The 17,946-nt window shown below is 41.0% G+C and overlaps 1 protein-coding gene across 1 annotated transcript; it reads left to right on the top strand.

Annotated features, from left to right (window-relative positions):
• The first annotated feature begins 12,155 nt into the window (after window positions 1-12,155).
• On the top strand, window positions 12,156-17,505 carry LOC123240837 (immunoglobulin superfamily member 1-like). The gene is made up of 4 exons (XM_044668552.1): window positions 12,156-12,417; window positions 12,767-13,072; window positions 13,960-14,265; window positions 17,390-17,505. Exons 1-4 carry the CDS (start codon window positions 12,156-12,158, stop codon window positions 17,503-17,505), a joined length of 990 nt encoding a protein of 329 aa, XP_044524487.1.
• Window positions 17,506-17,946: the final 441 nt, after the last annotated feature.

The following is a 17,946-nucleotide window of genomic DNA, read 5'->3' as shown; positions in this document are numbered from 1 at the left end:
ACTTTATTTGAATGCACATTATCTACTATATTATTATTTTTAGAAATCTGTTATTCTGTAAAAATAATTTGCATTCACAGTAGTTCATCACCAAGTTTAAAAAGGATATTGGATCTCATTTTTTGGGTGAGAAACCTTTTGCTGATTCTAAGCTATATGTTTTTGATTTTTAAAATATTCTTTTATTTTTTCCCTTGTATGTGCAGTTTTGAGTTTCTTTTTTCCTCTTATTTTTGTACTTGAACTCATTATCAATGTTAATCTTTTATTAAATTTCCAGCAATATAAGTTTAAAATACATTTGTTCTAATATTAATGCATACCCAAAGGCTTTAAACTATGGAATAATGCCATTGATTGTTTAAATAATTATGGGACTTTGCTTAATGATTCTGTCTGATTCCAGAAGAGTATTTAAAAAGAGCCATTGCACAGTGCTAAAGAAGCACAAAGCCAAGCTGCATAGGGCAAATCGAGCACAAGGTCAAAGAGACCAACCAATCCCAGTGGGATTGATGTAATTTTGAGAGAACTAAAAGGAAGAAATAATTGGGTGATTCTGTGATCACCTTCTAATATGATCCCATTAAAGTGTAAAAGACCTTTCAAGAGCACTTATTTATACAATCAATTGTTGTGGTGATTGCTGTTTGGCAAGCTAAGCCTTACCTCTTTTTGCAGGTCCTTTTTCATGAACATTTCTGGCTTCTATCTTTTTATTTTTAGTTTAGAAGGGTTACTGAAAAACAAAATCCACCACATCCTGGCCTCAGCCCCCAGATATTCTTGACTCTTCTTTCTAAGTAGCTGATTCCAATCCACAGAAATGTCTCGTGATATATCATGCTCCTCACTTTCACTTTTCTAGGAGCTGGGGGTGGAGGTGGAGTGGGCAGGGGCTTGGAGATGGCCCATGGCTGGTGAGTTCTGGAGGAACAAGGAGGCAATTGAGTGCTGCTGGGAGGCAGCCCAGATGGCACAGAATTCAGGCTTCTGTTAATGGTTGGTGGCACAATCTGAGACCTTTCTCTTGTGGGGTCTCTGTCACAGAATTCTGTCTGGGTCAGAGCAGTAAAGAAGAGGAAGTTGAATCTTTCCGCATGGTCTTCCCTTGCCTTTTTTCCTCATGGTTCTCCTTGGTTTTAGGACAGCTGTGGTGTAGAACGGAAGGGGAGTTTCCATTGAATTGACCAACATTGTTCTAGGAGTGTCCCGAAGATGAAGAAAGCAGGTAGTACAATACAAGGGGGAGCTGCCCCCCAGATACAGGTTGTGATAGCTTTCTCTAGGACCTCCCTCTGCACTGTCATCCGTCCTCCTTTGTGGGGGGGAGAGGGAATCATACATGACTGTTTTATTTCAGGGGCTTCTGGAAAAGATTGCCATCTTCAAGGACAAGACATTCAGAAGCAAGACAGTTATTTCCAGGCTGGACAGTGAATTCATTTTCAGGACTGTGGAAGCTGTTGACATGGAATTAGAACTGCCATTGTGATCAATGGACCAGATGCTTAGTCAGAGCTCAAAGGAAGCCTTCCACAATAGTAATAATTCTTATTGTAATAGCAAGAATAAAAGTAACAACAACAAGAACTCACATTTCCATAGTGTTTTAGTGGTGGCAGCTTGCATTCCTCACCAATGTTCTGAGAGGTAGGTAGGGGACCCTGTGCAGCTAGCAGTGACAGGGAAGAAGGACCAGGACAAATCAGTTGTAGCATTGGAAGAGAGAAGAAGAAAGTCCTGGCAACTGAGTCCTCATTTGGAACTTTGCCTTAGTCCATCACCACCATCATCATTATCGTTACCATAATCACCTTCATCCTCATTATTATCATAGCTCTCATTTATATGGTGTTTTGAAGTTTACAACATACTTTACCAATATTATTCCATTTTATCCTCTCCTCTGAGGAGGATATTATTAATATCCCATAATAGATGAAGTGATTGAGGCAGATCTTGATTGGAGATTTACAAATTACAACTCTAAGGTAACACCACACACCTCTCAGATTGGATGATATGATAAAAATGAAAAATTATAAATGCTGGAGCATATGTAGGAAAATTGGGACACTGATTCATTGTTGGTAAAGTTGTAAACTTATCAATCATTCCAGAGAGTGATTTAGAACTCTACCCAAAGGGCTTTCAAACTGTACCTATTTTCTGATTCAGAAATCCAACTACTAGGTCTTTATTCCAAAGAGATTTTGAAAAATGGAAAAAAATGTTTGTACAAAAATATTTCTAGCAGATCTTTATGACTGGCAAAGAATTGGAAACTGAGGGAATGTCCAGCAATGAAGGAGTGACTCAACAAATCATGATGTAAGGTTGAAATGGAATACTACTCTTTATAAGAAATGATGAGAAGGAAAATTTCATAAAAGCCTGATCTAAATTAACTGATGCAAAATGAAATGAACAGAACCAGGAGAATATTGTAAACAGTAATAGTAATATTATATGATGAACATTTATGAATGACTTTGCTATTCCACGCCATACAATGATTCAAGAAAATCCTCAAGAAATCACAATGAAAAATATCATCTGCCTCCAGAGAAAGAATTGGAGTCTGAAGACAAACCAAAGCACACTATATTTCACTTTATTTCTTCACTTTTGTTTGTCCAAGTTCTCTTTCACAAAATGACTGATAAGGAAAGATGTTTCACATTATTACACATGTAAAATCTATATCATATTGATTGCCATCTCAAGAAGAGGGGAGGAGAGGGAATGATTGAGATGAGAATTTGGCTAAAATGTTTTTTAAAGATTTAAAATATTTTTATGTAATTTAAGAAAAAAGAAAATATTAACAAAAAGAAAAAACTAAAAAAGAGAAAGAAATTGAGGCAGCTTTTGATTTGATGTCTTGCCAGTGTCACACAACTGGTAAGCATATGAGGCTATATTTGAAGTCAGATCTTTCTGACTCCAGGTCAGAAGGTATTTATTAAGTGCTTACTAGGGGCTAGGTATCATGCAGTGAAAAGAAAAAAAGAGATGACTCTTCTTGTCAAGACAAGCCTCTGTACTTGTACCCTTGATCTCATGCCAGCCTATATCCCCTAGAACAGTGATGGGCAAACTACTGCCCCCAGCCAGATGCAGCTCCCTGAAATGTTCTATCTGGCCACTTGACATTATTCCTAATCTGACGAATACAATGAGTAGGATACAATACAATGAAACTTCAAAAGAGTTGCCTTAGAAACAGACTGACAGATGAGCATTTAGTTTCCTTTGGCCCCCTTTTTAAAAAGTTTGCCCATCACTGCCCTAGAAGATTGTCTCTCTAAGCAATCATCTTGTTCCTCTAATTTTCATTCTCTCCTCAAATACTTACACCTCTTTGTCATTGTTTCTATTTCTTGTCCCTCTTTTAAAACTTTTTCTTTGTCCACTCTTGTCAAATCATCCTCCAAAATCTCTCCTCACAGATAAATTCCAATAAAAGCAATCTATGCTCATTGCTTCCACTTCCTCCATTCACCTCTCAAGCTCATATAACTTGGCTTCTTGATTCATTTCTCGGCTGAAATTGTCTTTAAATTTAATGATGATTTATAATAATTAAATCAAATGTCCATTTTTTCCTTTAACCCTCATCCATCTTGACTTCTCTGTGGCAGTTGACACAGTTATCAAAATATATCTTTGAATATTCTCTCCTCCCTAGGTTTCTGTTTCATTGCTTTTCTGGTTCTGCTCCTACTTTGAGCACTCTCTCTATGCATTCTCATTTCAAAGTGAATGTCCTATGAATTCCACGTGAACTGGAGAGACCTCCAGGAACTGATGCAGAGTGAAAGGAGCAGAGCCAGAAGAACACTGTACACAGAGACGGGTACACTGTGGTAAAATAGAATATAATGGACTTCTGTACCAGCAGCAATGCAATGACCCAGGGCAGTTCTGAGGGATTTATGGAAAAGATGCTACCCACATCCAGAGGAAGAACTGTGGGAGCAGAAACACAGAAGAAAAACAACTGCTTGATCACATGGTTCAATGGGGACATGATTGGGGATGCAGACTCTAAGCAACGACCTTAATGCAAATAATAATATGGAAACAGGTCTTGATCAATGACATATGTAAAACCCAGTGGAATTACTTATTGGCCATGGTGGCGGGGGGGGAGAACATGAATCATGTAACTATGGGAAAATGTTCTGAATTAATTAATTAAAATTTTTAAAGAACAAAGTGAATGTCCTAGAAATACTGCAAACTCTATATGGTCAAAACAGAAATCTTGCCCTAAATCCAACCCTCTTCCCGTTTCCTTATCTCATCTGAGGTTACTACCATCATTCACAACCTTAGAATGTAACTCCTCATGTTGGAATCTTTAAAGTACTTAAGCTCAACTCTCCTTTACCTCCTTCAGATCATATTCCCTCATCCAAGAGTAAGAACCTTACCTGGGTGGGACTTGAGTGAACCAAACTGACTTGTGACTCAGCTCTGGCTCCAGCTTACTTCCCTTTCTATTCAATTATGGAGTTAGTCCAATTTCTGTCTTGTGAGAAAATGTTATTCAATTACTGGAATTGGGATAAAATTGGATTCTGTTGCTTGAGTCTAACCCTGTGTGGTGGAGAAACTGAAGAACCTCTACCTGCTGCTTAGAGACCCTTAACTAAGGACCAGGTTATGATAAACAGGAACATGGTGAGGCCCAAAGATGGAGGCAAGAAGCTTTCTTACAATTACAATCTCAATCAACCCATACATCTTCTCTGAAAACGGGTACCATATAGATCAGTGATTCCCAAAGTGGGCGCCACTGCCCCCTGGTGGGTGCTGCAGCAATCCAGAGAGGTGGTGATGGCCACAGGTGCATTTATCTTTCCTATTCATTTCTATTAAATTTTTTAAATTAATTTCCAGGGGCACTAAATAATATTTTTTCTGGAAAGGGGACAGTAGGCCAAAAAAGTTTGGGAACCACTGAATTATAGATTAATCAGTGACTGTTTCCTTATTCTGTTGATTAACTACAGACACTTGGGGATAGGAGTAGGATGCTTTTTTTAGATTTCAGGGAAATGCCACTTGTTTGTTCTCCCTATCCCAAGTTGGATCACCTCTAATTTTTCTTCCAATTACAAATCAGATTACCTAATATTGTATCTTGCTTTACATACTGTTAATCATTTCTTTTACTGCATCAAAATCTGTTTCCCATTGTGTTCAGGGTCTAGAGCCAAGCTAATGAGACCTGTTCTCCTATTTGTTATGCAACCGGCATGTATAATTTGAATCCTTACCTTCTGTCTTGAAATAGATTTGAAGTATTATTTCCAAGGTAGAAGAGTGATAAGGGATAGACAATGTGGGTTAAACAACTTTCCCAGGGCTACCCAACCAGAGAGTATCTGAGACCAGATTTGAACCCAGAACATCCTGTCTCTTTCCACTAAGCCACTAAGCTGCCCCAGCTTTATGTAATGCTTAATAAACCAATATACTAAGTGACTGATATCATTTGAAACTTTAATAGCAAACAAACATGTACAAATACATATATGTGCATGTATGTCTACATATATACACACAAATATAAAGTTACAAGAAGTAGTTTACAATAATTACAAATACAACTATTACAAAGGATTTAAAAATAAAGACAAATAATAGGTCTACTCGTGGATCAGTGCTCCAAGGTGATAAAAATGATGAGAATATATTCTCAATTTATGGCTGTTTAAAATAAATGACCAGGGATGTAAATTAGAAAATATTACAAAAATTCATTTAATATATATTTGGTTTTCAGACAAAAGGTTTAGAATATGGGGGAAATAACTTAAATAGTAACAAATAAACAGGAATAGCAGTGTCCAATCTGATGCTATCCTATAAATCAGAATTTATCAAAACTATTTCATAATCACAAAAAAATAGTAGATAAGTAAAACAAACTCAATTAGGAAGAATCAGAATCATTTGAACTCCAAAATCCAGGAGAAGGACACAAATCTCTAGAGGACAGACTTACTTGTTTGATAGAACTCCTGGGAACGTCAAAGAGCAGCTTAGTCAAAAATGTTATACCGCATACCACAAGAAAGCTCAAAATAAGTATATGGCCTGAATATTAAAGGTCACACTATTTTTTTAAATAGTAGAGGTGCACGTCAGATACCTTCTATAGTTTTAGTTAAGGGGGAGAGGCTAATTAAAAAGGGAAAAGGTTAATAATAGTAAATGAAATAAATCATTCTGAATACAAGAAATTATTACTCTTTTGACTTCAACTCACTATAACTAGAAGAAGAAGAGATTTATAAATGTGAAAAAACCAAGGCTGTTTTTCAGCTATCTCAGAGAAATGTCTCATATCCAAAATATGAAGAGAATTAACGCATACATATGTTTACCAATTCATAAGTGCCAAGGCATAAAGTCCTCAAAAGAATTACAAATTCTAAACAGCCATATGAAAGGCTACAAATCATATTAATATTAAGATAATTAAAAATAAACACATCTCTGAGGTTGCTCCTCACCCTCAGAAAATTGGGGAAATTTATTAAATTGGAAATTGTGGATGTTCTGTATGAAGGCAAATAGAGAATACATTGTTGGTGGAATTGTACTGGTGAAGCATTCTGGAAAGCAACACGAAGTTTTGCTAATACAATGACTACAGCATTCATACCCCGACCTAGAAATCTCTGTCATGGGCAGAAAGCCCTTGGATGACATCAAAAAAGGACGAAAGATTTATCTGTTTGATGGAACTGCCGGGAACATTGGAAATCAATTCAGTACAAAAAAGTGCTAAAGAACTGGAAATAAAGCAGACAGCTCCTCACTGGTTGAGGGAAAGGCTAAATATATCAGGGTGTATGAATAGCTATAAGAAGCCATGATTATCAATTCATTTTGTTTTTTTACCCAGAATTCATTAACAAACACCCACATTTCACCATCCAAAGAATAAGAGGATTGTATAAGAAACTGAACTTCTTCCAGCAAGTGCATAGATCTAATCATTTTAACTGAATAATAATAACATTGCCCTAGTTGTTACTGGACTCTTCAGCCCTTCTTGTTTTCCTTCTGGGAGATTCATTCTACAAATGAAAATGTAGAACTCAGAGAATCCTGGAGCCACCTCTAATACCAGCTGCCAAGAAAGAGGAGTTGGACCAGGAAACATGATGCTCAATGATGACAACAATGTTAATAAAATAACAAAAAACCAAATGGTGGGAAATTGTCATGGCCAAGTTTGGCTCTATAGGGGAAATGAATAAAACATTTTTTTCTGTTTTTCAGAGGTGGGATCCTGTGGCTATGGATCATGGAATCCTCGATGGATGGGGTGGGTTCGTTTGCTGCCCCACTCTTGAGTTTCTTTTCTTTGTGACCAAAAATGGCTCTTCGATTTGGAGTTGGAAGGACAATGGCATATATTTGAAAAATGATGTGAAAATAGAGTCTATCAATATTTTTAAAATAAAAGAATTTCCTGGTCTTAAAGGTAGGGGGTGTTGCTTTTTCCATTTGTTTTCCCAGAGGCAGTGAGGGAGAAATAGGCTTATGTCCCACTGACCCCTTTCACTGCTCCTCTCCATTATATCCATATTCTCCCACTCCCCTGCCACTAGAAAACCCCTGAAGTCTTTCCAGAGTCCAGCACCAACCTCCCTCTCCATTATAATTGTCTCACTTTCCAGGGGACAATCTGGGAAAATCCACTGAGACAGCTAGTGGCACAGTGGATAGAGCTATGCAACTGTGTTCGAATGTGGCTTCATACACTTACTTACTAACTGTACAATTCTGGTCAAATAAGTTAACTTCCGTCTATCTCAGCTTCCTCAACTGTTAAATCAGGGTAATGATTGCACATAGTAGGTCCTTAAGAAATGCTTGTTCCCCTCCACCTCGGGCCATAGTACCTGGAAAATAGCAGACACTGACTAGAAGTTTTGTTTTCAATTGGAATTAGACAAAGCAGCCTAGCACAGAATTTCTCTTTACAAGCTCTTTCTTCCATTCTTATGGCCATCCACTGAGGCTGGGGCTCATCCAACGGGCGAGAAGCATAGCTGTCAAAGGGGCAGAGGAGCTATTTGGGGGAACGTGTGTGTACCTGAGAATCCCTTTGATCGCACCCTCCTTCACTTGGATGTATTGTCAGACCTTCCTCACTGCTTGCTCCCCTGCTCCATCCCCTAAGAAAGAGAGCTAATATTTCCTCAGTTTGGGAAAGGCCTGGGCATAGATTGTTCCAGCACCAACCTGTCAGGAACAGCTGACAATTTTATTCTATCCAGGGACGGAAGGGTTTCTGCCAAGTCCCCGCAGTTAGTGAGGGGAGGATCCAGCTTCCAGTTCAGGGATTCTGTCCTGAGTCCAGCTATGGATTCACCCCCGCCATGATATGGAAGAGGGGGCCTGAGAAGATGGGGGGTGAGAAAATGAGGGATAGACAGCAATAAAAAACGGAAGGAGGCCCACATGTAGCAATACCTCTGGGGATCAGGGAAGGCTAGAGGGAAGCTACTTGAGAGAGATGGTCCCTGTTTCACGCATTTCAGAGAGGGTTTTAGAAGGTGGAGACAGAAGCTCCTGCCACCACATCCTGGATTCAAACCCCAGCCCTTGTCCCTCCTCCGTCCCTCTGGACAGCTGAGATCAGTCAGCTGAGGACAGAGGATAGAGCTTTGGCAGCACCATGCTCTCCACCCTCTGCTCTCTACTCTGTCTTGGTGAGTGAGCGGGACAGGAATAGAAATGGAGGAGATGGGGCTGATGGTATCATGCTGAGGGGGCCCAAGGACAGAGAATCACGCAGTGAAAGAGCAATTCATGCTTGTGAAATGGCATGGCAGGAAAGTGGAAAAGCCCAGTGTCTTTGCTGGCATCGGGGTAATATGTGCCATTCCTAGACTTGCCTCACTGGGGTCTTTCTTTGACAGGGTTTTGTCTGAGCCAGAAGATTCGAGCACAGGAGGGTGAGTCCTTTCCCCTGAACCCCCCTTTGCTCTCCCCCGAGCTGAGAGAAGACAGTTACTTCCAGGGGTATCACCATCATCACTGGAGAAGAGTCAAGATTGAGGGGGGCCTATGCTGAACTGCAGGGGTCACTTCCCAAGGGACATGGGGGGAGAAGGAGCAGGAAAACAATAGGGAGGAAGGGTTTGTCCAAGCTTCTGGGCTCTATTTTCCTTTCATTGATCTCTCACTGTACTGTGAACAGGTCTGTGGTCTTCCTGGGGGCAAATGTGACCCTGGCACCAAGGGCTCCAGCAATGCTGGACTCAGTGTCTCATTAGAAAATTTAAACACGTGATCATTGTATCCAAGCAGGAGAATGAGTTTCCTTTTAGGAGTGTGGGAGGTCCTAATTCTGAATTCTAGCTGCCATGGTGACCAGAGAACCACCCCAAAGGGGTTCAGTGAACCTGAAAGCTAAGGATGCCGAGAATACCAATACAGTGTTACAGGAATAATTCACTTCTGCATAATCCTTTAAGTTTGGCAAAGTGTGTTTTTCCCGATGTCTCAACATAGACACGGCAGCTGAGAGGGTCAAGGAAGAAGCCAAGAGAAAGCACTTGAGACATGAGAGGCAGGAGGGAGATCTCGAACCCCACAAGCCTCAATGGATACTGCTTTCATCCCCAGGAACCAGGCTCACCCTGTTGACATGATGCTACTCAGCCTCTCCTTCTGTCATCCCTTCCTGTGATTGCATGCCTTTGGCACCCCCATGCCCACCTAGACGCCTGGTTCAGATGCCAGAAAGTCCCACTGAAGCCCAGTAGATTTATTCTGCCGTTTAACCTGCTCAATAAGAAAGGGAAACTCTCTTCTTCATCTTTTCTGCCTGTGGCAAGAATGCTGGACTTAGATTAGATGTAAACCCTGCTTCTGACCCCTACCTAGCCTGTCTCATCTCCTTCCCCATCCAAATAATGAGGGGGTTGGATGCAATGGCCTCTGATATTCCTTCCTCGTGTAAATCTCTGATCCCACGTAACTTCCTCTATCAACTCCATCAACTCCAGTGGCCCCATCAAATGGAAATTCTCTTGTTCTCTTTTCTCACACAAGATCCTACATTTTCCACCTCCAGGACCTCTTATAGGCTACCTTCCATGTCTCTGCCTTCCGGAATACCTATTTTCTTCTAATATTCACCATATTCTGCAGGAGGACTACCCACCCCCACCCCCATCCACCCCACCATCAGCTACTTAGTCCCTTTGCCTCCAACTTCAGATTCTATTCATTTTATGTTTTACATAGACTTATCCATGTGCCTGTAGTCTACCCTGCTAAGCATTTAAGTTCCCTGAGGGCAAAGATTATACAATTTTATCTTATCCACCCAGGACCTAGTTAGGACCAGACACCAGGTAGGTGCTTAACAAAAACTCAGAGTCCTACAAAATAGTAGGTGCTCGGTACATCTTTGTTGATGAATTGATACCTTTCTGTCCTTCAACCCTCCTGTTTTTCAGGGGAGGAAAGCAAGCCTCTAAGAGGTAGCAGGACTGCCATGAATTCCCACAGCAATATACCATGAGAAGAGCAATGATTTAGACCTTAAAATGGATCTGGTGGGTCAGCTTGTCTAACCTTTCATTTTAATGATGCAGAGAATAAGCCCCAGAGGCTGAGTGGCCTCTGATCATAAGAGAGAGTCTTAGAACTTGAACTGATGGCATCTGACTTCAAGGCCAGTACCCTGGTCATCCCCCAAATAGCAGTGATCTTTGAAGCCACTTTCTTTGGTCTCCACCTCCATCACTCTTTCCCCAACCAATTTGTGTGTCCATTGGTGATCCATACAAGAAAAGACATTCTCTCCTATGCTGTTGACCTTTCTGTTCATCTCAGCCAATCCATTCCATTTTATTTGACAAATTCTTTCTCACCATTGCCCTGTTCATTGTATTTCAGCCTTCAAACTCTCTCCCTATCACTTTGTTCTTCTCTGCTATCTAAAGAACTACACATAACAAAATACCCCTGATCTCCCCACACATAAAAATGAACCCTTGACTTAGACTCTTTATTTTTCTCTCTTCCTGTCCCAGCTAAATGCATGCCAAAAATTGTTTACAACCTTTGTCTCATTTTTCTCTCCTATCATTTACTTCTCAGTCTGACTTTGGCCTTCATCACTCTAAGATTCTCTCATATCAAAATGCCCAGTTTGTCTTTATGGGACAAATCAGAGACCTTTTCTGATTCCTCATCCTTCTTGGCCTCTCTTCAGTTTTTGATTCCAATGACTTCCTTTTCCTCCTTAATACTTCCTCTTCCCAGAGTTTCAGTGACTGCTCTTTTGGTTTGGTTACTTCACCTCAGCCCCCTTTGTTGGATCACCATTTTTGTCATAACTTCAAATGAACGTCCTTCCTCAGACACTGTCCCTGGTTTTCTTATCTTCTCTCTATATACTCAATTAGACATTTGATCATCTCCTCTGCATTAAATCATCATTTCTGCTCAGATGTCTTCCACATCAACATCCAGGCCATTCATTTTTAGCATTTGACCTCTTAAACTATTTTTACTTTTGTCCTCTTCAAATTTGCAAGCTCCAAACATGTTCTCCCCTTCCCTGGAGAGAAAAGATTCCATTCCTAACTTGCCATTTCCATTAAGGATACCATCATCCTCCCAGCTTTGAAATCTTAAAAGATAATGTTACAGATGAGGAAATGAGTCTTAGGGAGGGCAAGAAGATGTAACATGTAAGTGTCAGAGACTAGCTTACAACATGGGATCTTTGACTTCTCAACCATGTTCCAGGCAAGGCCTTACCTTGGCATTGAGCCTTTCAGTGGTTCACAAGGTACATCAGTTCTCAGATGATTTCCCCACTTTGAGTCATCAAATTTAGGTGAAAAGAAGGTGTGAGTTAAGATTTAAGGTGATGGTTTTCCTTTTAGATTCATACGTAGGGAGGGGACTTGAGTCAGGTCCCCTCATTGTACAGAGGACAAAATTGGGGATGAAAGCAATGGAATTTGTCCAGGGTCACTCAGACAGTTCTAAGCAGAGCTGGGATGTGAACCCAAGTATTCTGACCATAGTATGATGTCTTCTCTCTTCCAGGATCTCTCCCCAAGCCCATTCTCTCAATTGAGAAAGCCTTTATCATGGGGCCAGGGAGTAATATGACTTTCAAGTGCAAGAGGCCAGAGCATGATGCTTTAATTCCCCAGGAATGGACATATCTTCTGCTCAAGGAGGGCGATCCACAGCCCTTACAGAACCAAACCACGCCCAGCTCCTGGGCTTATTTCAGCCTCCTGTTTGTGACAACTCAGGATTCTGGGAACTATAGTTGCAAGTATTTTGGATCCAAGAACCCACAAAGAGAGTCAGAGGCCAGCACTACTCTGGAAATCTGGGAGAAAGGTGGGAAGATGATATGGCTCCATTGGGCAGGGTGGAGGAATGAGAGGAAGAAGGAGTGGCTTGAGGCTTGGAAGGACTCCCCTAGACAGGATCAGGGCTGGTTCAAAAAGAGAGGCACCTCCCCTTTATGGTGTCATCCTGGCAGTGGCAGTCTAGTGAAGCCAATAGACCCCTTCTCAGAATAAGATTTTTCAAATGTATGAAATAAAATGAATGAGGTCTCCTCATTGTATAGATGACAAAACTGGGAATGAAAGCAACAGAATGTGTCCAAAGTTACTCCGACAGTTCAAAGCACAGCTAGGATATGAACCCAGGTGTTCTGACTCTTGAATCTTCTCCCTTCCAGGTTCTCTCCCCAAGCCCACTTTCTCAGCTGAGACAGCACTTATCATGGCCACAGGGAGCAACATGACTTTTGAGTGCAAGAGACAAGACAATGATGCTTTAGTTCCTCAGCTATGGACCTACCTTCTTCTAAAGGAAGGCAATGCCCGGCCCTTACAGAAACAAGTCACAATCAGGTCCTGGGCTTACTTCACCCTACAGTTTGTGACAACTCAGGATTCTGGGAATTATAGCTGCAAGTACTTTGGATCCAAGAATCCACAAAGAGAGTCAGAGGCCAGCACTGCCCTGGTCATCAGGGTGAAGGGTGAGAAGGGGTGTGGGAAGGGGTTCCAGTGTGCAGGATGGAGGAGTGAGTGGAAGGAGGGGTAGATTCCCCTGGGCAGGATCAGGGCTGACTCAAGGGCAGAGGTACTTCTCCATAGTTGTGTCCTGGTGTCATTGGCAATCTGGTGAAACCCACAGATCTCTTCTCAGAATAAGGTTTTTCAAATGTAAAAAAATAAAATCCACTCAGGAACCAGGTCTGAGAGAAAGGTGGGAAATTTAAAGGGGCTGGTCATGAATAAATTCAATAGGTAAACTGAGGCATATACTCTGAGCAAAACTGATTTATTAACAGGGAAGTGTATAATGGTTAACAAAGTGGATCAGCCTGTCCACCTCAGTAAGGTCAATGACACTGTGAGCAGGAGGAGACCCTCTTTATTGATGAGCTGGAAATAGTGGGGAAGGGTCAGAGAAACAATATGACTGGCTCAATTAAGGTAAGTGGGTTGGCATTCAGGTGTGGCTCTTCATGCCCCTTTCTGATAATTTAGGAACGTTCACTGTTTTATGAGATTCGGCTGCCTGGTCTTAGCTTAGACACTGATCCTTCCTGTGATGAACAAGGAATAAAAGAAATGGGGACCGGCGGGGCTAGATCGGTTCTTGGATGATTTCCCCACTTTGTGTCATCAGTTCTAGGGGGAAAGAAGGCATGAGTTGAAATTTAATGTAAAAGTTTCATTTGTACATTCAGAGGCTGGGAGGGTACTAGAGACTGTGAAGTCAGGTCCCCTCATTGCATAGATGACCAAATTGGCAATGAAAGCAGTGGACTTTGTCCAGGGTCACTCAGACAGTTCCAAGCAGAGCTGGGATGTGAACCCGAGTGTTCCGACTCCTAGTATGATGTCTTCTCTCTTCCAGGACCTCTCCCCAAGCCCTTGCTCTCAGTTGAGACAGTCCTCATCATGGCTCCAGGGAGCAATCTGACTCTCAAGTGCAAGAGGCCAGAGAATGATGCTTTAATTCCCCAGCAATGGACATACCTCCTGCTCAAGGAGGGCAATCCACAGCCCTTACAGAAGCAAATCACATCCAGCTCCTGGGTTTATTTCAGCCTACTGATTGTGACAGCTCAGGATTCTGGGAATTATAGCTGCAAGTACTTTGGATCCCAGAACCAAAAAAGGGAACCAGAGGCCAGCAGTGCCCTGGACATCAGGGTGAAAGGTGAGGAGGGGACGTGGCTCCATTGTGCAGGATGGAGGAATGTGAGGAAGAAGGATGGCTTGAGGGTTGGGAGGACTCCCCTGGATGGGATCAGGGCTGGCTCAGGGATAGGTATTTCTCCTTAGTGGTATCATGGTGTCAGTGAGAGTCTGGTGATACCCTTAGAGCCCTTCTCAGTATAAGGTTTTTTTTTTTTCATGTAAAAAATAAAATCCAGTCAGGAGCCAGGACTGAGAGAAAGCTGGGAAATTTAAGAGGGCCTGTCAGGAGTGAATCCAAAAGGTAGACTGAGGAGAAATACTCTCAGCAAAAGAAGTTTTTGAACAGTGATTCATATAATTGGTAACAAAGTGGATCAGCCTGTCCACCTCACTAAGATCAGTGGCCCTGCGAGAAGAAGGAGACCCTCTTTATTGACAAGTTAGAGAGAAAGGGGTGGAGAGGTCTGAGGAAATTATCATTGGCTCAACTAAGAAAAGTGAGCTGGCATTCAGGTGTGGCTCTTCATGTCCTTCTCTTCCAATTAAGGAAGGTTCAGTACTTTGTGGGTCACGTCTGCCTCTTGCAAACTTCCCTGGGGTAGCAGTACCACTTGCCTTCTTGCCCCCTTGGAGCACATCTGAGCTCCTCTAATTGTCCAAGGGCAGGCAAAAAGAGAGACATGTCTTTGGGGGAAGGGAATGACACCAGGTAAGGCTGGTGGGGCTTAATGACAATAAACAGTTGTCCCTGGACCTCATGGTATGAGTGATAATGTTCAACCATACCTTTAAATTAGTTCCAAGTGGAAACTGCATCCCTGAGCTTGGCTCAAGAACAAAATGGAGCAGGAAGAGAAGATAGGGTCAATGACAACACAGAATCAATTATTAAATGATGTAGAATAATTTTCCTTTCCTCAGGCCTCTCTGGGAGGGTGATGGGAGCATCAAGGGAAGGAAGGGCAGATGTAATGAGCAAAAGGAAATGGGAAGGTGCCAAATATTATCACTTTCTCAGCCCATATTTCATGACCTGGAAACTCAACAAACTGGGGCAAAGGCAAGTCAATATTTCCTGCTCTTTGGGAGCTCGAGAAAACTAGAAGGGTCGGCATTTTCTGCCTCTTAGGGTGGTGTGCACAGAGAACGAGAAGAAAGAGGAAGAGGCAAATCCCTAAGATAGAGATCCACCTTCCCCAGTGTCCTAGAGAGAACAATGCTGTGACTAGAGCATCTGTTCTGTTCTTTGGCTCTTCTGACCTTAAGCCCAAGATGACTTCAGGGGAAGATGTAAATGTTCAGCAGGAATATAGATGACAAGACCATTTAGTATGCAAAAAAAGGCCAAAAACCCCCCAACAAAACCTAACCCAATAATATCAGAGTCAGATTTCTTATAGTTAAAAAAATATATATATATATTTTTATATATCTTCCCTATGTAAATAGGGAGAACAGACTATTGTGGGACATTACATTCTGACTTTGCCTTTGTATACATATATTATTAGCAAGGAGATCCCTGGGTAAAAGGATAGAGATATTTTAGTTACTTATTTTGCATAATTCCAAAATTATTTTAGAGAATGAATTGAACAATTCACATCCAGAACGACAATATAATCCACTCAACACTGATCATTTCTATGTTGTGCCATCTTTATGCATTTCCTCAATAAGAACTGAAATCTCCAGGTTGTTTTCATCTGCAGTTCTCTTTTTGTCAATGATCTTGAACAGCCTTCCATATGAATGGTAATAGTTTAGAATTCTTCTTTTGGCAGCTATTCGTATTCTTTCATTATTTAACTATTGGGAACTAGCACTTGGGCTTATATATTTATATTAATTCCCTACATATATTGAATGTCAGGCTTTTATAAAAATATTTTACATAAGTTTATATTTTTCACAATTAATATTTTCTTTTCTTAAACTGTTTATTTCGACATAAACTTGCTGAATGAATCACATAACCTAGAAGTTCAAAGTTTTTGCTTAAAACAATAAGTTACCAACCCCACTGCTAGCAAAAGTTATTCATCTGAAAGTTCCCTATGGCCATGAAGTCATGGGTCCAGACCAATCCCTTGCCCTTTCTTCACTGACTTTCTTCATGCAGAAGTTTTAAATGTCATGTAGTACAAACGGTTTTTTTTTTATCTTTTGTGAACTCCGCTATTCCTTTATTGAAGAATCTTCTTCCTAGTCATGAATTGTGAAATTGTATCATCATTGTCTTCTTTTTCCTCCTCCTCCTCCTCCTCCTCTTCTTTTTCTTTTCTTCTTTCTCCTTTTCCTCTTTCTCCTCTTCTATAGGCTGCTACTGTTTATTACTGGAACTTCAAAATTTCTTATTCACATGTTCTCATATATATTGACAAACATACAACATGTATGTGTTCATATAGTCACTGAATGTTCATTTTACATATTGATATAGTGTATATAACTTGTATATTATATGAATATATTATCTTTAGAAACAAAAATTATATAGTATATAAATATTTTGTATATATTCCATACACATAGCAGTGGGGTCAGAAATTCTCCATAAGTGGTTCAATGGGAGGGACATCAATTTTCTTTTCCCCAACCAAAGCAATCTGGGACCAAGAATTTTGAATCATCACTTGGCATAGGAAGAAGAAAAAAAAACAGACTCTGTCAGCCTATGGCACGCTCCCTGTATTTTCTGGACTGTCCAAGGTTCATATTCCATGTAGAAAGAACTTGTCCTTCTTAGCTGGAGACTTTCCAGCCATCACAACATAGTGGCTGTGAGTAAAGAGCCAGTTAACAGCCCTGAAGAGCTGAACTTCAGCAGAGAGGAGCTCAGCATCATGTCAAGTGAACAGCAGAGCCCTGGAAACTTAGCATGGTATGATATTTAGAGAGTCCCCAAAGTCCACATTCCCAGAATTCCCAAGCTGGGAAATCACTCAATAAAAGGATTCCCAACTTCCAAGTAACTGTCCAAAAAAGATACTGCTGCTTCTTTGGGATCACATTTTCCCCTTTGGACCTGACTGGGACCAAGATCCAGGGAACCTTGTTTGGGAGATGTGTGAACTCCTATTTCTATGGCTTCTGGAAATATTCTTATGTTAGTAACACCTTCATTCCCTCTTCTCCCTCAGACTCTATCCAGACAGCTTATACTGTGATCAATCTTACTCGTATCATCCTGGCTGCATTGATTCTTGCTGTCACTGTTATGCTTTTGAACAATGACTGTCACAGCCCAAGGAGTTGAGAAGAAGCCAGAGGACCTCTGCCCAGAGCAGCAAGGCAGGACAGACAGAAAGGACTTCTTGAGATCAAAGGCTTGTATGGAGTTCAAGTTATCCATCACATTTTTTGAAGTAAGAAAGCAGCCAACTCTGGGAAGCATAAGGAGGCTTGGACCAAACCAAACTGATGTCAGGAGCATAGACAGTGAGTCTTCTGCTCCATTCCAAAATCCCAATAAGACTTGCTTCCTGATCTCTTACCCTATCTGCTTTCTATGCTGAATCGCTTCTGAACCAATTCTCTCCTACCTAGTTTCCCTTCAAACACATGCCATAAATGGACTTCCATGGGCTCTATTTATAAAGAAATGAGAACAAATAAGCTAAAATGGATTTCCCAAAAAACAAAGATCCATAGAGTTATGAAACTCTTGAAGAACAACAGTTTTCAGCTCTGACCCACC

This window comes from Gracilinanus agilis, chromosome 3 (genome assembly GCF_016433145.1).
Source record: "Gracilinanus agilis isolate LMUSP501 chromosome 3, AgileGrace, whole genome shotgun sequence".
Lineage (NCBI taxonomy): Eukaryota > Metazoa > Chordata > Mammalia > Didelphimorphia > Didelphidae > Gracilinanus > Gracilinanus agilis.
The sequence above is the reverse complement of the archived record's forward strand: the minus strand, read 5'-3'. Positions and strand labels throughout refer to the sequence as shown.

Coding starts and splice junctions, on each gene's coding strand:
- LOC123240837 (XM_044668552.1), top strand. CDS start 12,156: ATGGGGCCAGGGAGTAATATGACTTTCAAGTGCAAGAGGCCAGAGCAT. Junction 12,418..12,766: donor TCTGGAAATCTGGGAGAAAG/GTGGGAAGATGA, acceptor TCTCCCTTCCAG/GTTCTCTCCCCAAGCCCACT. Junction 13,073..13,959: donor CCTGGTCATCAGGGTGAAGG/GTGAGAAGGGGT, acceptor TCTCTCTTCCAG/GACCTCTCCCCAAGCCCTTG.